At 50.7% G+C, this 24,387-nt stretch overlaps 1 protein-coding gene across 1 annotated transcript in view; it reads right to left on the reverse strand.

Moving 5' to 3' along the window:
- The window catches only part of SLIT3 (slit guidance ligand 3), a 628,209-nt gene that overhangs the window by 89,962 nt on the left and 513,860 nt on the right, over positions 1 to 24,387 (reverse strand). Inside the window, exons 12-17 of the mRNA XM_008054837.1 lie at positions 23,783 to 23,926; positions 22,309 to 22,472; positions 10,786 to 10,936; positions 9,521 to 9,595; positions 2,666 to 2,809; positions 1,323 to 1,466 (exon numbers count right to left, since the gene is read on the reverse strand). Of these exons, the coding sequence (XP_008053028.1) occupies positions 1,323 to 1,466; positions 2,666 to 2,809; positions 9,521 to 9,595; positions 10,786 to 10,936; positions 22,309 to 22,472; positions 23,783 to 23,926 (822 nt within the window). The remainder of the gene's footprint in view (positions 1 to 1,322; positions 1,467 to 2,665; positions 2,810 to 9,520; positions 9,596 to 10,785; positions 10,937 to 22,308; positions 22,473 to 23,782; positions 23,927 to 24,387) is intronic.

Genomic DNA, 24,387 nt, shown 5'->3' on the forward strand with positions numbered 1-24,387 from the left:
GGCCACCACAGCCTCGACCTGCTGGGCTCCGGAGATCCTTCCGCCTCAGCCTTCCAAGTATCCAGAATTATAGGCATGCGCTACCACACCCGGCTAATTTTTGTTTTTTATTTTTTGTAGAGATGAGGTCTCATCAAGTTGCCCAGGCGGGTTTCGAACCCGCGGGCTCAGGCAATCCACTCACCTCAGCCTCCCAAAGCACGGGATTACAGGCTAAGCCAACGAGTACGGCAGGGATGCCTTTTAAAAACCCTGCCTGGTGATGTCACTGATCCACTTAAAAGTTTCAGTGTTTCTCATGTGCTCTGGGTGAAGACCAAGATGGCCTGAAGCTGTCCTGCAGCCTGGCCCAGGCTCCTCTGCAGCCCTGACTTATGCCATGCCTTCTCTCATTCAGTGCTTGAACCCCCTGGCTGTGCTCAGCCTCACATATTTGCCCTGCTCCAGCCAACCACAGGGCCTTTGTGCATGATCTTTTCTCTGAGGGAAATGTGCTTCCCACTTTTATCAACAAGCTAACTCCCACTTCCCTTCTAGAATATGGCTCCAGTGTTTCAACAAAGCCTATGGTGGGTTTTCAAATCAAATCTAAGTCCTAGAAGCAAAAATTCATTATGCTGAGAGCCAGGAAGAGGAGGCCAGGTCGGTGCAGCCTTAGTACCCAGACAATACAGCAAGTTCGAAAAAAGGTTTATGCAGGGAACAGGTGGCATGATGGTTAATTTTAGGTGTCAACTTTACTAGATTGAGGGGTGCCTAGGGGAGCCCTGTTTCTGGGTGTGCCTGTGAGGGCGTTTCCAGAGGAGACTGACGTGTGATCAGTGTATTGGGAGAGGAAGCCTCGGCCTCCATGTGGGCGGCACCATCCAATCAGCTGCCAGCACGGCTACAAAAAAAGCAGGTGGAAGGAAGGGACCCGCAGTTTCCTTCACTCTCCCTCCCTTCCATGGCGGGAAGCTTTGCTCCCTCTCCTCCAGCCTTTGGACTCTGGGTCTTGCACCAGCAGCCTCCCAAGTCTCTGGGTCAGCTTTCCTGGTATTGAAGTGTTGGAAATTGGACTGAGCCAGCCACCAGCTTTTTCCCTTGCCCAGCTTGCAGACGACCTGTGGTGGGACCTCGCCTTGTAATCGTGTGAGCCAGCCTTCCTATACATGAAATTCCCTTTCATGTATTCGCATATCCTAGTAGTTCTGTCCCTCCGGGGAGCCCTGATGAATACAGATGGAGAGATGACCTTGACCAAAGACAGCAGGGAGCTGGGCGGGGCGAGGTCTGCAGAGGAGGAGGCCAGAGCCAGCAGCCGTGGGCCTGAGAGAACTTACATGGTGGACAGCGAGACTAGCGTGGTGAAGGCCCCAGGGGTGATGGTGGTGATCCGATTGTCATAGAGGGACAGCAGCCTCACTGAACTCAGGCCGGCAAAGGTGTCGTTGCTCACACAGCTGATCAGGTTGCTCCTCAGCATCCTGCAGGAGAAGGTAAGGGTGGGATGCGGAGCATGGCACCAGCCATCCCTTCCCCCAATGGTGCCACAGTGTTGTGCGCATGCAGACGCTCCTGCCAGCCCCAAGCCCAGCCTGGCCTGGAGGCTCAGGTTTGTCCTGTGACAACAGGGCCTGGATCTTCGCTGAGGCTACATGCCAGTGGGTGTGCGTATTCTTGCTTGTGCATGCTTTATTCATTGGAAGCATGAGTCGTGCATGTGTATGTGTGCACATGCATGCTGTGTGGCTGTTAGTATGTGCATACAGCTTTCTTTCTTTTTTTTTTTTTGAGTTGGAGTCTCACTCTGTCGCCCAGACTGGAGTGCAATGGCCGCTCCTGGCCACCGCAGCCTCGACCTGCTGGGTTCCAGGGATCCTTCCGCCTCAGCCTTCCGAGTAGCCAGAATTACAGGCACGCGCTACCATGCCCGGCTAATTTTTTTAAAATTTATTGTAGAGATGAGGTCTCGCCTGCCCAGGCGGGTCTCAAACCCGCGGGCTCAGGCAATCCACTCACCTCAGCCTCCCAAAGGCGCGGGATTACAGGCTGAGCCACCGAGCCCGGCTGCATACAGATTTCTAGAAGGAGAAGGGAGAATCAAGAAGTGACTATATGGCTAGGCGCGGTGGCTCACACTTGTAATCCCAGTACTTTGGGAGGCTGAGATGGGAGGATCGCTTGTGGACATGACTTGGAGACCAGCTTGGGCAACATAGTAAGAACCTATCTCTATTCTTTTTTTTTTTTTTTTTTTTAAAGAAGTGGCTGTAGACATCAGCTTGCATGCATGTGTGTGCTTGTATGTCAATGCTTATTTGTGTATGTGTTTAGGTGCACATTGCATATGTCTATGTATACACCATTTTATAAAGGCATTTAGGTTTGTGTGGGTAAATGTGTGTTTGTGTGCCTCTGTCAGCATGTTTCTGGTATGAATCTATATGTGTGTATACATTAGAGTGAGTGACTGAGTGTGTTGTGTGTGTGTGAGTGTGCCTGTTGGGGTATTCAGCACGCTACGTTCTTTCTCATCAAGGCTAAGGCATGTCTGAGGACTCTGGCTCCAGGAAGGAAGGGATTGGACAGGCCAAGCCAGTGCCTAGGCTCCGCCAGGCTCCACCACCCGCCTCTAACTGCCCTGTCCTCCTGTCTCCCTTGGGGTCCTGTCCCAGGCACTCACAAGGTTTTGAGGCCACTGAGGCCGCGGAACATGCGCCCGTGCATAGTCTCCAGCTGGTTCCCCGTCAGCATGAGCTCCTGCACGCTGGTGGCTCCGTCGAAGGCACCCTCTCGCACCTCCTTGATCTTATTGTTACTCAGGTTTCTGGAAGGAAGGGACAGAATGAAGGAGAAGCAAGGGGAGTGGGGGTCGGGATACAAGGAGGGAGTCACCAGCCGTGTGGCCAGCTGGGGACTCCCTGCACCTCAAGACTGAGGATTGGGTGGTGCAGGAGCTCAGTCTTGGGCTCCCTGACATTTGGTCCTCAGCACCTGTGCCCCAGAAGGGGACCCTAGCCCCACAGAGTGGGGCTACCTTTGTGAAATAGACAACATGGTCAACAGATGAATGGATGAAGACAATGTGGTACACATACACAATGGAATACTACTCAGCCATAAGAAGGATGAAATTCTGTCATTGCAGCGACATGGATGACACTACAGGTCACTGTGCTAAGTGCAGTGAGCCTGACACAGAAGGACAAATGTCACAGGCTCCCACTCATATGTGAGAGCTTAAAAAGTGGATCTTATGGAGGTAGAGAGGAGAATGATGGTCTCATGGGCTGTAAGGGGTGGCATGGGGAATGAAAAGAGGTTGGTTAATGGGAAGAAACACACAATTAGATAGAAGGAATAAGTTCTCGCCTGGGTGTGGTGGCTCACACCTGTAATTCCAGCACTTTGGGAGGCTGAGGCAAGAGACTTACTTGTGTCCAGGAGTTTGAGACCAGCCTGGGCAACATAGCAAGACCTTGTCTCTACAAAAAAATTTTAAAAATTAGCTGGGAGTGGTGATTTGTGTCTGTAGTCCCAGCTACCTGGGAGGCTAAGGTGGGAGGTTCACCTGAACCCAGAAGGTCTAAGCTGTGATAAGTTGTGATCGTGCCACTGCACTCCAGCCTGGGTGACAGATTAAGACCCGGTTTTTAAAAAAAGGATTAAGTTTTCATGTTCAATAGCACAGTAGGGTGACTACAGTTACCAATATATTGCATATTTCAAAATAACTAGAAGAGAATATTTGAAATGTTTTCAGCACAAAGAAGTGATAAATGCTTGAGGTGATGGATAGTCTAAATACCCTGACACATTGTATGCATGTATCAAAATATGGCATGGACCCCATAAATATGTACAATTATTATGTATCAATAAAAAGAAATAGACTGCATGGGATTTGAAGTTTTTTCTGTGTAATCATCTTTTCAATGCCCCGGGAGACTGGTAGATTTAAAAGAGTGATTGTCAAGCTTATTTTCTCTCTTCAATAGGTATTCTCACTAAGTAATGATTCTCAAGAGGAAAAAGATAAAGCATGCCCCGCACCCTTCCGGAGCAGACATTTTTTGTTTTTGAGACAAGGTCTCACTCTGTCATCCGGCCCAGAGTGCAGTGGCATGATCAGAGCTCACTGTGGCATGATCAGAGCTCACTGCAGCCTCAAACTTCTGGGCTCAAGTGGTCCTCCAGCCTTGGCCTCCTGAGTGACTGGGACTATGGGCATGTGCCATCACACCCAGCTAATTTTTGTATTTTTACTTTTTGTAGAGCTATGTCTCACTATGTTGACCGGGCTGGTCTCGAACTCCTGGCCCCAAGTGATCCTTCCACCTCAGCATCCCAAAGTGCTGGGATTATAAGCATGAGCCACCGCACCTAGCCAAGAGTGGAGCATTTGTGGAACTTTGAGTTCTTTCACCAGTTTAGAATCCTGATGTAAATAAATAGATGCTTTCTAGTTACTATCTGTTGAACGCTTATTATGTCCTGGGTACCTTGTGAGGGATTTGACCAACATAGTCGTATGAAGCCTTCAAAATAATGCCCATTGGACAGATATTGTCATCGACCTGTTTTACAGGTGAGGAGACAGGTTCAGAGAAATTAAGTAACGTGCCCACATTCACATAGTTGAGGGAACTGGGATTTGAAGCCATGTCTCTTCTTTCATAAGTGGCTATTCCTTGGGTGATATAGATACTCCCTTATGTTACTGCTTTGCAGAGTTCAAGGTCTGGGATACTGTCCTTAAAGTGAGCTCAGTCCTATCAAGCCCTTGGTGCTGCCCCTTGTGATTCTGCACCAGGGTCTAAGTGCAGGCCCTGCCCTCTGATGCCCACCACGGATACCCTGCTGCCAGCCTCAGAGAGGGCTGAACGGCAAGCAGATCCCGAGGTGCCATTAGCAGTGTGAGTTTCTGAGATGTCCCTGGTAGGTGGGGGCGGGGCTTCCATGGAGTACCCAAATGTCTATGCCTGAAAGGCATCCCTGGCCGGATGGATGAACTGAAAGGGTCGGTGTTTGCGCAAGCAGAGGGGAGAGTCCAGCCTCCTGGGAAAGTTGCCTAGGCGGGGAACTGTCTTCAGGAAACAGGGAAATCACAGGTGGAGACAGAGCCTGCTCACTTGCTGAGCACACTGAGGCAGATAGAATTGGTGGGTTCACAGAGATAGAGCAGGCAGCTCATTTTACTGCTGGGGATAGAGATAGAGCAGGCAGCTCATTTTACTGCTGGGGATACTGAGGCCCAGGGTAGGAAGGCACTGCCCCAGGCCACAGAGCATCATAAAGGGGGACAGGACCATACCAAGTCCCTGGTGTGAGCTCTGAACTGATCCACAGCAGGTCCAGGGGATGACGCGTCCCTTAGGAACTGATTCGGAGCAGGTGGCCGAACTGGGACAGCAAGGGCTCAATGCAGGCTGCTTTCCCTCTCCCCAAGGACTGCCCAAATGTCTATGCCTGAAAGGCATCCATGGCCGGATGGATGAACCGAAAGGGTAGTTCTGGAGGAAACGGTAGGTGTCAGTTTCTTCTTCTCCTCTCCTGTCCATCTGGCCAAGAAAACAGGAGCAAATTCATCCCCCAGGCCCCAAGAGTCAGGAGACCCTTGGACTGAATTTCTGTTCCCTGCCTGGCTCTCCTTAAACTCAGCCAGTTTTCATATGAATTCTGCTATCCCTGGTCTGGAGTAACCCTGGAATGAAGGTAGTGCACTGGGGAGACTGCAAATTACCCCCACATTAGACACAGGAAGAGGGATAAAGGCTCTCCCAGTAGCTATAACTCAGGCCAATGCCAGAGGAGAAAGGTTTTGCTCAGGAGAGTTGGGTTTCTTGGGAGGATTCAGGGCCAAGGGCCAGGCCATGAAGATGAGTTAAAGCTGTCATGCAGTAGGAGGGCTCCCATTTCCTGACATCTGTTTCTTTCAATGAGCAAAATTAACATCACATTACTGTAAGGTTTGGGAATTGGATTTCCTCAGGCTAGGAGAATGGAAAAACAGAAGGAGAATAAAAAAAGTGGGATAGAATTTTCCAGAAGAGCCGCCTGCTGCTCTCGCTCCATCCATCAAACACTACTCACCACCACAGACTGAAGGATGACGGGTGTGACTTGGGGCAGGCACCCCAGACACAAAACGAGTGCACGGAGGTCTTAGAAGAGCTCTATCCTATTCTCAGAGCAGTATCTTCCTGACGATGCCCCAGAACCCAGGAAACCCCCGAATGTGAAACCAGGGCCCCAGGGGGATCTCTCTCCATCTTTGTCTCTGCAGACCCACTGGAAGGAAAACTGCCTTCTCCTTGGAAACTGCCACCCAGGGCTGTGGGGGCTGCTACCTAAGAGGAGCCAGCCTTGGAAACTGCCACCCAGGCCCAGGGTGGGTTTACAGCCTCTGAGGGTGTCCCAGTGTGGGTTAAATGCATTAATATCAGTCCTGTCTGGCACAGAGCAAAGTGTTTAATTTTGTTAGCTGCTAGCTATTGTTATTCTTATGGCCTCGTTCCAGGTCACTTTCCACACCTGTGCTACCCCAGTCTCCTGGAAGGAGACTGAGTGTGCAACCCATTTTAAATATATAACCTGGTTGGGCATGGTGGCTCACACCTCTAATCCCAGAACTTTGGGAGGCTGAGGTGGGAGAACTGCTTGAGCCCAGTCGTTCAAGACCAGCCTGGGAAACATAGCAAGACTTTGTCTTTACAAAAAATTTAAAAGTTAGTGGGATGTGGTGGTGCATACCTATAGTCCCAGCTACTTGAAAGACTGAGGTGGAAGGATGACCTGAGCCCAGGCTGCCATGAGCTGTGAACATCAAGATCATGCCACTATATTCCAGCCTGGCAGACAGTGAGATCCCTGACTCAAACAAACAAAAACCAAAAAAACAAAACCAGTTGCTCTGAACCACTCGAGCCAGATGCCCTCCTTGGTCTTCCTGTACCCTCTTTCCCCAGGACCATGGCCATAGGCCAGGGCTTTTACTGTGATCTTATACTTCTGATTCTCATCGTGACTTACCGAAGAGAGATTTATTTCTATTATGTAGATGATGAAACTCAGGCTCAGAAAGGTTAAGGACACTCCCAGGGTCACGCAGCTGGGAGGGGCAGAGCTGCACTCAGAATGAACATATCATTCTGTCCGCCTGTGTTCACCTAACCCCTTCTCCCCATCCCCCCAGTTTCCAGCTGCCCTTGAGAAGTGGAACTACTTGGCAGACCTGACCTTTACTCCAGCATGGCAAATGCTGGGGGTGAGCTGAGTGACATCTGCCCCTTTTGATATATCTGGGCCCACATTTTGCCACAGTTTCTACTGCTCCCTTTCATTGCTGAGAGTGGCAGTTGTTGCATCTGACCATGTGTCTGTGCTGTTGTTGTCCTTGGTGTACAGAAATATTCTCTGTACTCCTGTCACTATCAAGACTGGTAAGATAAAAGATAGACTCCAAGTACTTGAGTTTCACCTAAAATGGGAGGGCATGTATTTCCTGCAGAAGCAACGACTGCCTGGTCCCTGAGCAAGTATGCACTCGGCCAGCTTAACTCATTCAGACACCTGCCTTGTGTCCACAGGCATGTACGCTTCTCACTTGAGGTTAACAAAGTGTGCATTTCTCGGGTTCAAATTAAAAAGGACAACTTGTGGCCAGTAACGGGTGATGTTTGTGCTGAGTCCCTGAAGCTAGCAGGGTGCTGGACCATAGTGACAGCCTGTCCTTACACAGGAGTACACATACAGCAACAGGGATTACAGGCATGAGCCACCATACCTGGCTGACACTTGTCTATAGTAGGAGAGTTAACACAAGATGACAGAGTGCCACCTTGATCCACCTCAGATGGGAACGTATGTGTGGAAGACTCCATTTTTTTGCTGTGCATGTCTGTGAATGACTGCAAAAGTTCCTCAAGTATTGAATTGGAAGTTACAAATACATTTTAGTGAGTGGGCAAATGAGCAAATATGGAATTCGTGAATAATGAGGAGGGTCTGTATTTCTCTTGTCCCATACTCTGTAGCCAGGAGATATGGAGCATGGGGTGGGGGGGAGGGAGAGGGCTTTAGAAGAGAAGAGCACCTTGGGGGTTTGATGGGACAAAACCCCCTTCTGTACTGGGACCTCTATGGAGGCACCCAGGAAAGGAAGACAAGAAGCAAAGCCAACCTCACGCTAGTGTGACGGCCAATGCACCCATATCTGAATGCCAGCTTTGAGATCTATTAGCTGTGTGGTCCTAGAAAAGTCATGGAACCCCTTTGAGCCCTGGCTTCCTTGCCTCCACAAAGAAGAATGGGAAGGAAGCCAGCACTGGATGGGCAAGTGAGGACACAGTGAGATGAAGGTGTGAAGCTGAGAGCGTGGCCCCACCCAGGGACCCTAATGGCGTGCCAGCACTATTCTTGTTATCTTGTGACTTGGTCCGACCTCCCAGGCAGCCCAGGCTGTGCAGAAGCCAACAGAAGCACGTGGGCGGTCTGCCTGAGCCCAGGCTCGGGTCAAGCCCAGGGACTCCTAGATTGAAACCCACTGTGTGAAGCTGTGGCCACTTTCCCTCCCTGTGTTGGAGGCCTTTGGATTCCACCTGAAAACAGACTTTTTTGTTTGAGTTGGAATCTTACTCTGTTACCCAGACTGGAGTGCAACGGCTTGCTCCCGGCCACCGCAGCCTCGACCTGCCGGGCTCCAGCAATCCTTCTGCCTCAGCCTTCCAAGTAGCTGGAACTACAGGCACGTGCTACCACGCCTGGCTAATTTTTTGATTTATTGTAGAGATGAGGTTTCGCCAAGTTGTCCAGGCGGGTCTTGAACCCGCGGGCTCAAGCAATCCACTCATGTCAGCCTCCCAAAGTGCAGGATTACAGGCTAAGCCACCGAGCCTGGCAGAGACTTTTTTCTTTTTTGAGTCAGAGTCTCACACTGTCACTCAGGCTGGAATGCAGTGGCACAATCATGGCTCACTGCAGCCTTGAACTCCTGGGTTCAGGTGACCCTTCTGCCTCAGCCTTCCAAGTAGCTGGGACTATAGCTATGTGCCACCACACTTGGTTAATTTATTTTCATCTTTTGGTAGAGACAAGGTCTCATTATGCTGCCTAGGCTGGTCTTGAATTCCTGGCTTCAAGTGATCTGCCTACCTCAACCTCCCAAAGTGCTGGAACTATAAGCATAATCCACCATACCCAGCCTGAAAAGAGACTTCTAAACTGTTGCCTCACAAAAATGGCCAGATAACATGTTCCCCCAGACACTTGAGTCCCTTGCACTGGGTGAAGGATGAGGGTGAACAGAGGGGATATGGGGTGGGGTCAGGGATGCCATGGAATACCTGCTCCATGTAACACTTGACTAAACCTGGGAAGTTTCTCTTTGGTCCCAACAGAGGCCAGAGCAGGTCTCAGGAGGAGGCTGAGGAGGCTGGAGCAGGGGGGTGGGTCAGTGCCTCTCTGGGCTCCTCTGGTTGGGAACACAGTCCCTGGCTAGAGAGCAGAGGCTGCCGCCAAGTTCCCGAGGTGGACTTACATTTTCCGCAGGTTAGGCAACTTCTTGAAGATGCCAGTGGCCTCTAGAACTGATATCTCATTGTCATTCAGTCGCCTGCATAGGAAGAGGATGAGAGGGTGGGTTAACTCTGGATGAAGTCCCTTCTTGGATCCCCCTGTGGTGTCTGCTGAGTTGTGGCCCAAACCTCACACTTGGCGAAGGTCCACAGAGCCATGGAAAGCTTCAGTGTCTGCCCCAGTAGGAAGAAGAGGTAAATGTTAACAGGCACAGAGAGAGGGTGGGGGGGGGCCGACTTCCTCTTCCCCTTCCTCCTAGAAAAAGCCCCCTGTGGCTGGGGTTGGGGGTGCTTTTTGAATGTTCTGCATGGACTTGAGCTATTTTCAAAACCCAGTTGGTTGTCAAGGATGCCCTCATCTTGTGGGTATGTCAGTGGTAATCTAAAACCCCCAGGAAGGTTTCTCCAGGGTGTCCTGGTCCTCCAAGCCCCCAGGTCCTTCCTGATCACTTCTATCAGGGGCAGCTTGGGACTCTACACCCAACACTGACACGTGCTCAGGGAGAGCCATGCCTTGGTGACTTGCGACTTCAGAGAGAATGGTAATAATAACAAAGACCACCACCGTGTGTCTGGACCTTATTCTGCAGGATTCAAGATGAATTCCCTGCTTGCTGTCTCTCTCTTCTCACCTTCCTGTCCACCCTGGGAGGTGGGCCTTATCGTCTCCATTTACAGCTAAGAAACTGAGTCTCAGACCTGACAACCAACCCGCCCCATCTTGGAAGACTGGAGGAGTCAGGTGATGGGTGCCCCAGGTCTGCCAGCCCCCACGTGCTGTGCCCTTGCCCCCCCCCACTGGGTCAGAACATTCTAGTTCTTCTCTTTTTGGGTAAACCGACACATCTCTTTATTTGCATGGCCAATCGGAGTCTCAGATCTATTTAATCATTCTAGTTGTTTTCTCACTTTATCACAATTATTAGCCAATAATAGTTTGTATTTATTCTCCCTCCATAAGGGCCAGCAGGGACTATTTTCTTTGCTCGTTGTAGAAAATGGTGGGCCTAGCATGGTGCAGGTTCAAAGAGGTTCAGCAGACATCTGTAGAATGAATGAATGAATGAATGAACTGTCTTTATTTGCAAGCAAGCTGGCCACAGGGGATGCCTGGGTGTCTGCCCTCAGACCAGGATGGAGGAGATGGCCATGCGACTTGGCTAGGAGGCTCAGGGTGCCCTGGTGTGGGTGGGGAGGAGGAGGGCGTGCCCACCAGGGTCAGACTTACAGGTCGGTGACATATTCAGGGAGGTGACTTGGGATGCGGGCCAGCTTCTGGTTGGCGCAGTCCACGATGGTGCCCTCGCAGCGGCACCGTTCAGGGCATACAAGGTCCATGAAGCACTCGCTGCTGAACCGGCTGCGGTAATCCTCGGAGCCTGGGCGGGGCCAGAGAGGGGCATCAACGTCATCCGAGTTCTGCAGGTCCGAGGTTGTGAGGCAGGGATGGGAGCCAAGGACTGCCAGAGGAGTTGGCAGGTATTGGGCACTGCCTTGGTGATCTCATTTGTGTTAGGGGCAACAGACACGGCACTGCCTTTGCTATGTGGCTACCTTGCTGGCGCTCTCCCTGTCCCCAGCCCACAGCTTCCCATCAGGTCTTTGTTTTCCATCACTGCCTGTCCTCAGGGAAACCCAGCTCGGGATCTGTGGGCTCCCAGATTTCTGTGGGTCACAGACGTTTTTGAGAGGCTCATGAAGGTCATGCATGTTCTCAGAGAAAGGCCTGTAGGTTCGTGTGAACAGAATTCAGTCTACAATTTTAGGGGGGCTACCTACTCCATCATGCCTATGGTCCATGACCCCTTAAATGCCTGTGAATTCCAAATGACGAGATTTTGATGGGACTTGGGGGAGGGGACTGCGCCAGAGGTGGGAATAAGGTATGGGAAGGGGTCACACACTCAGTTGTCTTCAGGGTCCTAGAAGATAATAAAATGAGTGAAGGAGTCCAAGTAAGTGGCAATAAATGACCCAGTGACCCATGATTTCCATGTTTGGAAGACAATCATGGGAGTCAGGACCTGGGAGCCTGGTGCCCATGCCCTCAGTGCTTGGGAATATGGCTCAGGGTGGCTTGATATTCCTTCTTTTAAAAATAAGCCAAATATTTAAACAATATTGGTAATAAATTCAAATTTAAAACACCGTGAAGACAAGCAAAATGCACTTGAGGGTCAGATTTGGCCTCTGCGCTCAGTTTAACTATAGTGAAAGGCCAGACCTAGTGAGCTAAAAGTTAGAGCTAAGATTTACTTTTTTGAATATGAATTTCTCTCAAGGTTGCACGGTCATAGTGGCAGGACCCACAATCTTGTTTCTGAGAGACACGCAGGGGAGCTGCTCTCATGATCAGAAAGGATCCCCTAGCACCTAGGCAGATCTCTGTGAGACCCCAAATCACGTCGGAGGTACTGGGGGAGCTTTGGTCCTCTTATCAGACACGAGCTCAGTGATGGGGTGGTTCTTCTTCACCCTTCACCCTTGACCCTCAGCATTTTGTTAGCACAACGCTAGGCCCTGAACACAAGTTTGGGCCACATCTGTCCAATGCATGAATGAAGCATCAGCAGCACCTAAGTGTCCTGTACATAAGTATTTTGGAAGTGTTTCAGAGAATGTGAACATTATTTTTTGCTTGGCTAGCGGAGGCACTGCCTTGGTGATCTCATTTGTGTTAGGGGCAACATGGGGCCTTGCCTGGGCCTTGTCACTTACTAACCTCAGTTTCTTCACATATAGACAGGAATGAAATTACTGCCCCTATCTCCTAGAGCCTGTTGTGAAGACGAGAGTAAGATCAAGAAGGTAGAGACCCTCTGGAAAGGGCCAGGAGTTGTACGGATGTTTGTGACTCTTTTTTTCTAGAACCTGATAGAGCATTTGGCAGGCTGGAGACCATTTAAACCATCAGTGTCACTAGCAGGAATAGCTGCTATTCACTGAACATGTCCTGAGCCGGGCACTGGTCTTCTAACTTTGAGTGGGTGATACCAATGAATCCAAGTGATACCCGAGGTTAGGATTATTCCACTTTATAGAGGAGGAAACTGAGGCTCAGGGCTCAGACAGGGCAGGGGGTAAAACCCAGGTAGGCTGCTGTCAGGGGCCGCATAACGAACATTAAGTTTTATTCAGATGTGCTTTTTCCCGAAGTTTTCCCCAAACCTTTATCCCAGTCCCTGAAGGAACAATCATCAAACTGGATTTGGTGGAGGTGGATGGAATGGGACTTTTCTCTGCGGTAGGCTGTGGGGAGGCAGGAAGTAGATCTCTCCCACCCTCTCAGTTTCTTACCCTCGTATTATTATTATTATTTTTTGAGTTGGAGTCTTACTCTGTTGGCCCGGCTGGAGTACAGTGACCCTCTATCAGCTACCATAGCCTCAAACTCCTGGGCTCAGGCGATCCTTCCACCTCAGTCTTCCAAGTGGCCAAGGTACACACCACCATGTCCAGCTCATTTTTTATTAACTGTAGAGACAGGTCTCAACATGTTGCCCAGGCTGGTCTTGAACTCTTGGGCACAATAATCCTCTTGCCTCTGCCTCCCCAAATGCTGGGATGATAGGTGTGAGCCACTGTGCCCAGCTTCACCCTAGTGTTATTTATCTCCCTGTAGTAGTTCCTGATCAGGAATGAACTTGCGGGGGAGGGGGTCACTGATCCTGAGGTGACACTGCCTAGCTAAGACAGGGGGTCAGAAGCCCAGACCTACACTCCTTTCCCGCTTTGCCCTCTCCCCACATTCCTCTCTCATCTTCCTTCCCACTCCCAGGCTTATGTGAGCAAAGTCCATGCACATGTCCCCAGGGTTACTCAGTGGCTTCCTGCTCTGATGTATCATGCAAATCTTCCACCCTGGGCTTGCTAGCTCCATCCCACTCAGTGATTCTGTGTGCTGAATGCTGGGTGAATTTCATTCCGCAAACCCTACTAGATAGTGGCCCTCTCTCATTCTCTGCCAGTGGATTCACCCAGTGATGGCACGAAGGGGCATTTTGCACATATGCACAGATCCTCTCTTCAGAAGGGGTCTATCTTGGGATCCTTGCGAAGGAAAGGAACCCTGACTGCTGATCAAAGGCAAAAGACAGGAGGGAGCGCGGTTGGCTCTCCACCATGCGACGAGCCCAAAGGCGTGCACCGGCTGGGCTGTGGCTGGGGACAGCCGCCTATTAAATGCGTTTTCGTTTTAATCAAGGTGAGCGCAGGTTGTGGTGAGCAGGAATCGCTCTCGGTAGTATAGTTAGATTATAACTGGCAGACCTCTGCAATGGAACCGCTGACCCATTTTAATGAAATGATTTTGCAATTAGATTCGATGGACGAATGTGTTCTTTCCAGCATTCTGCCCCTGCTGTTTTTGTTATTGCCCTGGTCTGTAAAACGAGGGGGTCGGAATGTGATGTTTTATATGAACGGAAGCCAGAAATGTTAATAATGGCGTATGACATAACCAAAGCGCGTCCCCCCTCAGAGTTGACCCGAAATGCCACCTCCATCACTTCATATTTCATGACTGAAACTACCTGGGCTTTCTCGGAGCCATTTGTTAGGCCTAATGCTCATAACTACCCAAAAGTATTTTTAACTTTTCCAGAGCTTTAAAAGTCAATTCCAATCTCAATGCATATTTGTCACTGCCAGAAAGACTTAGTAGGAGAGGACCCACTGCAATAGGCGACAGCTTCTCTTTGGGGCGAGTTCAGACAGGAGAGAGTCAGGAGGATTTGAGGAAGGGCCGTAAAGCTCAACCTTGGCAGAAATGAACCCGGGAAGAGCTGATGCCATCTGGTACTTGCCTACCCCTGCCCCGGAGCCCTCCTCCCCCTCGTGGGCAGCTCAGAACAACCACACTTGGTGCGAGACACAGACAAGCTTTAATAGATGGCATGGGGGAAGGAGGCAGAGAGCCACAGCCACACAGTTTTATTAGAATTCCCCGCCTTGTGGTCCCTCCCCAGGAGGCACGCACATGACACTTGAGGGTTAGGGCTTGAACCGGCGCCGGGCCCAGGATGTTTGCTGCCATTAGCAGTCTGCATTTTGTGTCACTCCTTGGGCAACCAGTTTGTTGATGGGGAGTTACAAATTCATCGTTGTTTGATCAGCACGGACCTGCCAACTCCTGTGTCCAGAGCCCACCTCCTCTCACCCTAATACCCCAAGGTGGGTGGGATGAAAGAGAAGAGGAAAGAAGCAGAAAGGGGGCCTGGGAGGCATATGGAGGCCTGCCAGGGCTCATCAGCTTGAAAAGAAAGTGACGGGGGCAGGCAAAGGATCACAGTGACGAGTAGAAACAAGGGAATACTGGCAGACACAAGGATAGCCACTCATGGGCAAGGGGGGACAAAACACCAACTTTTTGTTTTTTTGAGTCAGTCTCACTCTGTTGCCCAGGCTGGAACGCAGTGGCATGATCACAGTTCATCACAGCCTTGACTTGCTAGGCTCAGGTGATTCTTCCACCTCAGCCACCTGAGTAGCTGTGACTACAGAAGCATGCCACTACGCCTGGCTAATTTGTAAATTTTTTTGTAGAGACAAGGTCTATGTTGCACAGGCTAGTCTCGAACTCCCAGGCTCAAGCTATCCTCCGGCCTCAGCCTCCCAAAGTGCTGGGATTATAGGTGTGAGTCACCGCACCCAGCAACACCAACTGTTTAACCAGGAGTCTGGTGACCAGTTGGGCAAGGGGCTGGCCCAGTAAGCTGTCCCCATGTGAGGCTACTCTAAGTGTGGCTGTCAGCCTGAAAGCAGAGGGACGTGTCCACGGTCTATGGTTGGCGCCATCTGGTCACTGCCTGCTGCTGCAGGGCCAGGGAGTCACTGACAGGAGAGCACCATTATGGACCCACTCCCAAAGGGTCATGGTAGGGGCAGTGCCTGGGACCTCAGAACGCACCCCCATAAGGTGGGGAAAGGGAACTTCTCCAGGGTGGAGAAGCTGCCTGGAGAATGCGATGGTGGTATGTTCATGCTGGCAAGGAAGAGCCATTGGGATATGTTTTCTCTTTCTTACTCAAGTTATTTCTATTAAGAGATACAAGCTTGAAAGGGAGGATTAAAAAATTTTGACTCCCTATCAATTCAAGTCAAGGTTTTACACATTTTCTAATTCAAGACAATGGGACTGAATTAGATGGGAAGACGCATCATAGCAGGAGAGCACGGTCATTCTGGAGTCCGTCCGTCCATCCGTCAGTCAGTTAGTTAACTTCCCTGAGCCTCAAAAACCTCATCTGTAAAATGGGATTTAGATTTTGTGAACCTTAAACAAGGTAGTGATGAGAAACAGTTCAGTGCTTGGCTTATATAAGTGCTCAATTTATGTTAAAAAAATTTTTCAGAGAGGTAAACAGGACTTGCCGTTACTCAGCAATGGTTGGGCCCTGGACTCTGAGGGGTCCCCAGAGAGAGAGGTGATAATGCAATCACACCTCACAATGGGCACCCAGAGCCCGGCTCTTAGCTCTCTCAGGGGACAGGACACAGACTCCAGGACAGGTCTTCTGGGTACACTGGGTCTAGGATTTATCAAGAAACGAGCCAACTAAGAGGCAGCACAATTCCTCTCTTTATTGTCAGAGATAGCAGGTTTCTGCACAACCCCCAGCACCAAGAGAGCACCAGGTGAGGAGCCCAGCACCTCCATGTTAGCTGTGCTTTGAAGGTCAAGGAAACAGAGTGGGCTTTAGGCCTCATGGGGATCAGGGCTGGAGTTCTCCTGAGAAGTGGGGGTCCGGAAGGAGTCTCAGGTTAAATCCAAACTCTCCATGTCTGCTTTGCCCATTCTCATGCTCACATTCATTCCAAAGGAAGTGAATACCAATCAAGGTGGTGGGGACGGGGGGGCACAAGCAGTATGAATTCCCCTTGGGGTTTGCTACCACTTGGGAAAATGACCTTGGGCTGGGACTGTCCCATGAAACCATGGGGCATATGCCTTTGGTGCCCTTCAAATGGAAGAAGATACACAGAGGTTTCTGAGCTCAAGCCTCACTATTACTCCTTGGTGGACATCCAGACAAGATCTTGGGGAGGGTGAGTCCATCTTGGGTAGGAGATGTAGATATGGATCTCAGCTCGCCCTGGTGAGCTCCTCGACACTCATCTTCCCTGTATCTGAATCCTCCGCGACTCCCGCCCTCCTGCCCTTGGTGAGTTGAGACTGGGAGAGGTGGGTCTGGCGGGTGGTGGGCTGCGGTGCTCCAGAGCAGAGGAGAGGTGTCCAGCGGTGGCGGCGGTGGCGGGCCATGCTGCAGGAGAGCACGGTGCTTTCCGCGGTGCTTGACAGAACCATGTTCCGTTTCCATCGTTCCACCACATGGTTAGATCAAGCACAAAGGAAAGCCCCGCGGTGACTGGTCAGAGTCAAGGTCAGGAAGCAGCGTCAGAGAGAGGACAGGAGCACTCAGAGGAAGCAGCGTGGAGAAGCGGCAGCCGGAGCAGGCCCCACTGAGCATGATTAGTACCAGGAGTGGGGTTCCACTGGAATGCTTCCGAAGACAGGAGCCCTGCTGCACTTGTGCCCACCCCAGGGGAGACACAGTAGGATGGGAGGTGGGAGCCCATCAAGCACCCATACTCAAGAGTTTTAGGGCAGGAGGGATCCTTCCCAAGGGAATGGAAGAATACTCAGACATCTGTGGTCCTATCACTCACCTGAACTGAGCCTCTAAACTCCACTCAATCATACCACATGGTCTGTCAAGATATCAAACTGAGCAAAGCATCTTCTGCATGCCTTGCACCTTGGGCCTAATCCCAGCAGCTGAGGGACTCCATCACAGTTGTTCCTCCCTCCCCTTACCTCAAAAGACAATCTGCAAATCACAGAGGTCTAGCAAAAGTCTGATATTCTTCTTTAGGAAGAAGCCACCTTTGACATTCCACAACTCAGTCTCCTCATTGTTTTTCAGGTTCCCTGGAAACCCTCTGGCTGACAGACGTGTAGCCCAGATCATCTGAGGTGTAGTAGAGGAGTGTGATATCAAACAAAAAGACATCTTCCTAACCACAGAGACAGAAAATCCACTGGGGCCTTGGGTTTGGGACTGAGATGCCCACAATCACAGTGGTCTGAAGACACTGACTTTCCCAGAGATAGTGGCCAGAGCCCCTTATGATGAGGGACCTCTTTCAAACTAAGGAAGGAAGGAAAGGGGAAGCCCACTGATTACCTGAGGGGAAGATGCCAAATTCTGGGGTCCTCCTTCATTTTCTGATCTCTTCCTTGGATGGAGAGGGCCAACAACCTCTGCCTGGGATGCCAAGGGCCCAGGTGAGGGTGCCCAGTCTTTATATTCCTATCTGTGGTAGATTAGAGGCCATTTTCATGAATCTGCTGACTTGGGACTTCCTCTCACTTGGCACTGGGAAGGAGATGTGTGCATCTTGAAGAGACTAGAGCCACGGTCAGTTGACTGAGACTCTCCCTGCCTGACCTCTGACATGAGGGCCAGGGTCACCATTCCTCCACAATGTGTTTTGGGGACTGGGTACACATCGACAAGGTGGTCTCAGCATTTCAACAGTGCACAGGTTATCTGCAGTGATGGGCTAATTAGGAAGAGCCTGCCCACAGCTCTGGGCATGGCCCCCTCCTCCTTCCTGAGTGCTCCTGCCCTACCCACGAGAGTCAGCTTCTGTAATATGAATTCTTCTCTGCTTCGACACCCTGTCATACAGGATCTCTGTGAATACTCTGGTTCTGGGATTTCATATTTAGGACCTTAGTACCAGAGCAGAGAAAATCCATCGCTTTCATGCAACCCCATCCCTAGCAAGCCTTAACATCTCATTTCCCTTCTCTTTGGTTTCCTTCTGAGAAAGGAAATGGAGCTATGGGGTAAATGATCAGGAATCTTTATAGCATACCAGAAGTCCTAGGTTTCAGACCTTGCACTGAAAATAACACTCTGTTTCTTAGATAAGACTTTTCTGTTGTGTGGCCCTCAATTTCTTCATCTCTAGAATAAAACGAATACTCTCTGAGGTCTCTAAAATTCTGCAGTCCCCTGAGAGCCACCTTGTTGTCTGCCATCTTTGGACACATTGTATCACCACCCTCTGTACTTCTCAGCAAGAGTTCCTTCTCACCCAGAGCGGGAAGGCATGACGGAAGGCAGACAGCACCCTGCAACTGCCAAGTGCTCCCCGGGGAGGGGCATGGGGTCTGAGGTAGCCAGACGGTGCCTCTTCAGGAGGACTTAATCTGATGGCCAGATTACCCCAGCCGGAAGCATCCACCCCTAAACAGATCTCACTGCCCAGGGTGGCGGATGCAGCTGATAGAGGCAGACACCAAGCAGCTGGGAAGCAGACGCCCTACCCAAGGAGGGCTTTTCATGTGGCTGGAGCAGCCATCAAATTGGCTCTTAATCACATCAGCTGTCTTTTCAATGGGGTGCTTTTAGGGGAAAGTAAAATGCAGAGTTATTATCTGTCACATCCAGTCTGTGTCACCTGCCCCCTTCGTTCTTCTGGAGCTTCCTGGAAACACAGAGCTTTAGACCTAATGTTTTTTGTATTCCCCCAAGGCCAAGGCAGGTCTGGGCCCTGGTGATTCTAAAAGCCAAGGCCTCTGGAGCTCAGCAGTAGTGCTTGCTCCACAGCTACATAAAACAAAGGCTCATCACAGCTCCAATATCTCTGCCTTTATAGGAGTAATTTTTCTGCTTGGCATAGATTTTTTTTTTTAAAGATATTTTAGACAGGATTAATCCAAGAACTCAGTACCTTCTCTCTGTTTCTTTTTTTCTTTGAGACAGAGGTCTCACTCTATCACCCAGGTTGGAGGGCAGTGGCATGATCACGGCTCACCACAGCCTTGACCTCTTGAGCTCAGGCGATCCTTCCTCCTCAGCCTCCCAAGTAGCTGGGACAAGCACGTACCACCACACTTGACAAATTTTTTGATTTTGTAGAAATGAGGTCTCACTATGTTGCCAAGGTTAGTCTCAAACTCCTGGGCTCAAAGTGATCCTCTTGTCTTGGCCTCCCAAAGTGCTGTGATTATAGGCATGAGCCACTGCGCCGGGCTTCGTTTTTTTGTTTTAACCACTCCTACCCCATGTAGGAAAAGAAGCCACAAGCCTGCAAATGCTAAGGTAGGCAGGTAGATAGGTAGGTAGACTAGAGTCATAGAACTGAGTGAGGTTTACTTCCTGTTTTCTCTTCTACTTTAGATCTTTCCGTACCCCACCCCACTTGGCTACCCTCAATTACAGCCCGCTGTCACTCCCAGGCAATTTCCAGGACTGTGTTCCTAGGAGATGCTGGTCCTTGGACCCTGGGCCAACTCTATCCCTGCCCTGCCACCCAGGGCCTTGGCATTCATCTTGGGGTCCAAGATCTTGACAGGACACTTATGAGGTCAAGGAGTCAGGATTGACAGACAGCACCTTACTCTCCTCTGATTCTCACTGCCCCTCCCTACCCTTGGGTACCACTGCTTAGCAGAGCTCATTACCTCAGCCCTGGCCAGACAAAGGTTGGAATAGAGGAAACAAGGCTGGTGTAAACCCTGAGGAAAGGCTCTGGGAAAGGATGACTGTGCCTTACGGGACAGTTCTGGGCTGGGAGGAGATTTTCTTCCCAGAGATGCTGCCAGGCCTAGAAAGAAACCTAAGAAAAGAGTTCGAGGGGAGGGAAGAAGTATGCAGGGGTGGGGCCATAAGGCCAGGGAAGAAAGTCATTCAAGCAACTGGACCTCCTTCCCAAGAACGCCTTCTCTCTGAAGTTCTGCCTGGTGTGGAGGAACAGGCAGGTCTGGTCTTGCCTCTGCTGTTTGTTGGCTTGTGACCTTGGGGTGTCCCTTAACCTTCGAGCCCTCAGCTCCCTCCACTCTAGAAGAGGGACCTCTCCGCTGACCTCCTGGGATTACTGGAAGAAGCAAACCCAACTACAAGCCTTCAGCACTGTGCCTAACCCACGAGCTTCTGTTGTAACTGACATCACTATTCTAGGTAAGGCAGATGGGCACAGACGTTTCCTAGTGCCATGGAGTTCCTGAGTCATCTCTAAGACCTCTTGAAGTATTTGCTTCTGTTAAAAAAGAAAAAAATAAGGCCATATACCATAGCTTGCACCTGTAATCCCAGCACTTTGGGAGGCTGAAGTGGGAGAATCACTTTAGCCCAGGAGTTTGAGACACCTGGACAACATAGTGAGACCCTGTCTCCACACACACACACACACACACACACACACACACACACACAATTAGCCAGGTATGGTGACATGTGCCTGTGGTCCCAGCTACTGCCCAGATGGGAAGCTGAGGCAGAAGAATTGCCAAAACCCAGGGAGTCGAGGCTGCTGTGAGCTCTGATTGTGTCACTGCCCTCCGGCCTGGGCCACAGAGTAAGACCGTGTCTCAACAAAATAATAAAATAAAAGTGTTACAGTTTATCGTTCTGAAGACACAGACGAAAGATTTGACTTAAGGGGCCAGAACGTGGTCTAAGAAGCAGAAGTCTACCTGCTGGTCTTCACTCAGTGACCAATTCCCCATCTGGCATTCTCCCCTGGAAAACTCGCTTGTGTCAGAAGCTCCCAGGCAGGGAAGAACTGTTCTTTTTTTTTTTTTTTTTGAGTTGGAGTCTCACTCTGTCGCCCAGACTGGAGTGCAGTGGCCACTCCTGGCCACCGCAGCCTCGACCTGCTGGGCTCTGGTGATCCTTCCACCTCAGCCTTCCAAGTAGCTGGAACTACAGATGCGCGCTACCACGCCCAGTTAATTTTTTGATTTATTGTAGAGATGAGGTCTCGCCAAGTTGCCCAGGCGGGTCTCGAACCCACGGGCTCAGGCAATTCACTCACCTCAGCCTCCCAAAGCACGGGATTACAGGCTGAGCCACCAAGCCCGGCTAAGAACTGTTCTTGCTGACACAGATTGGGAGGGTTGGTTCAAACCCCTCTCACCAACACTCACCACTGGGGGCACAGGGTGGCTTGGTGATTTTGCTTCCAGTAGAAACGGACACAGAAAAGAGTAGCTTCTAACTGCTTGTTCATCCAGCTATCAGGTCAGGGAGCCTAACTTCTCTTTCCAAGGTGGGCTGTGAGTTCCCCTGCTGTTCACCCCCATGTCTTTCCTGGGTAGAGGATGGGGAGGAAGGTTTCTAGAGAGAACTTGGACACAGAAAAATAAGGCTTTGTTTCCTCCCAAGCATAAGTCTTAGCATTCTCTCCAAGCTCAGAACATAGCAGTCTAGGGCAGAGGAGACAGCAACGGAAAGTGTTTTTGTGAACACGTGAAGCCTACAATGTACCATGGTCAAAGGGTTGAACCAGAGTCTGTCTTTGAGGGAAGTGGGAGGTCCCTGAGATTACACACTGTCTGCAGCCTCGCCTGTGCTACATTTATTTCCTGATGTGCCCTTTGGGGAGCACACTTTGGAAACTTAAAAAAAAAAAAAATCTTAGCCTGAAAGGGCACATGTGTGAAGGCTTCCCTGACCCCGGCTCCTTCCCAGCCCTGAGATAACATTGGTCGCCTGGGCTCTGTCTCCCCTGAAACCGCATGCCCCTCCCCATGCTTTTATTGTGTGTGTGTGTTTTATTTTAAATCCATAAGGTAATTGGTTTTCTGCAGGGCTAACTGAATTTCCCCAATTTAATTTGCAAAGATGCTCCCCAGGAGCCATTACAGCGCTCGCTGTCCGCCAGATTGGATTATCGGCCTCTATGGGCTGCTGTATTCCGAGTCGGAGCGTGGGGCCCAGCCCCGTAACCTGATTACCTGAGCAGCGGAACTTCTTGCTTTTGATCTGGCTGATGCGCTTGTTGGCCAGCCGGCGCGGGCTGCTGCAGCGGGCTCCGCTTGTCTCGATGGGGTTGTCCTGGAGGTAGTCAGCCAGCCACTTCAAGTGGCAGTCGCACACAAACGGGTTTTGGGCTAAGTGGCTGTGAGAGGGACGGGGGGGGCAGCCATTAATCAGGGGTGACCCATGGTGTCACCCCTGCCTGGTGCCGGGCCTGGCCATCTGGTGCAAGGCTGCCCCCCCACCCTCATTGTCCCTGGAGGATTTGGGGAGGGGGTGCTACTTTCTGACAGGACTCAAATAGGGGGACCTGAGGCCTGCTGTCTGCAAAGACAGCCACAGATGAAGCTGGCATCTGGGTTGGGGAGTCAGTCTCCCAGCTCTTCCCGCTGAGGGCAGGATTCATCACCCATCGCCTCTGCGCTCACCCACGCCTATTCTGACGGGTACAGCAAGTCGCAGGCTTAGAGTTGACACTTCGGGTAGAATGCATTTTATTTCTCCAAGTTCAGTGAGACCAGGCACATAAAGCAGCTGCCACAGCGCCTGGCATATGGTGGGTGTTCCATATATAGTAGCGAGTATTGTTGTAATTATCCCTATCATCACGAGAGCACCATGGGCCTTCCTTCCCCTGGCTCAGTAAGAGAAACTCTGCAAAGCACCGAACACAGTGCTTGGCACATGGTCGGTGTTCAGTGTGCAGCGCTGGTCTCACTCTGTGTTGGGTCCTGTCTCTGGCTGCAGGGGCATGAAGTACCAGATGACTTCCAGGGTCTCCAGGAGCCCCCATGCTCATTGCAGGCTTGGGGCTGGGACTGGGCTCTAAGCTCAAGACTTGAGCCATCAAAAATTGCACTGAGATCTAGACTTGGATGTCCTCTGCTTAACTGAAATATTTATGAACATCTGCAGTGCTTGAAAGTGAAGAAATACTTCCCAAAGCGGGAGATGAAATAGTCCAGAAGGACCCATCTCAGAGGCTTGGTTTTTGTGGGGTGGAGGGGCTGTGGGTGGGCAGGAATAGGTTATTCAGAAATGAGCCTGCTCAGGGTACAGGAGCTATAGTGGCTATGAACATAGTTCTGGGGCTCTTTCTGAATTAAAATCTTGCTCAAATCCTAGCTGTGTGACCTTGAGTAAGTTAACTAACCTCTCTGTGTCTTGGTTTCCTCCTGTATAAACTGGGGATAATAACAGCACCTACCAAACAGGGTTGTCATGAGGCTTAAAGGTTTTAATGCAGGGCAAGTCACGAGCATGGTATTGGACACTGTGTAAGTGTTCAGCACAGGCAAACTATTGCTGTTTTTATTATTCCAGCCTCACTGCAGGCTCCAGACCTCCTCCTAGACGTGCTCGTGCTGCCTTCACTTGGGTGAGCTCTGTGACTTAGTGTTTGGGGTCTCCTGCTGCCCGGGCACCCACAGGTACTCGAGGCAGCATACTCACAGTGTCTGAATGGACTGCAGGGGGGCAAAGAGTCCCTTGCTGATGGTCTGCAGCTTGTTGTCATACAATGAGAGCAGGTTGAGATTCTGCAGGTCCTGGAAAGTGTTCACCCGCAGGCAGTTGATCTTGTTGGCATTGAGGAGGCTGCAAAGAGAAGGAAGGCCAGTGACTCACCCGCAGGGCAAAGGCTGCCCCTGCAGGGGACAGGCTACAAGCTCCATCACATCTCCTTTACTTGGGCTCCAGTCGCCAAACAGAGAAAGACTAAGACCTGCCTCCTGGAGGCCACCAGAACTTCAAAGAGAGGGACCTGCCTCCAGTGGCCACTGGAGCTCCAAAGAGAGGGACTTCCTTCCTAGTGGCCATCATAATTTAAAGACAGGGACCTGCCTCCCAGAGGCCACTGGAGCTCCAAGGAGTGAGACGAGCCTCTTGGTGGCCACTGGAGCTTCAGAGAGGGACCTGCCTCCTGGAAGTCACCGGAACTCCAGACACATCTGGACACTCACATACACTATCACCACAGATGCTGTGCCACACTCTGCTGTCACTAGGGGCCTTCCCCTGCACCCATTACTTGAAGACCAGAAATGTTATCCTTTGCG

This window comes from Carlito syrichta, unplaced genomic scaffold, assembly GCF_000164805.1.
Source record: "Carlito syrichta isolate Samal-C Ts95f unplaced genomic scaffold, Tarsius_syrichta-2.0.1 Scaffold301542, whole genome shotgun sequence".
Classification (NCBI taxonomy): Eukaryota; Metazoa; Chordata; class Mammalia; order Primates; family Tarsiidae; genus Carlito; species Carlito syrichta.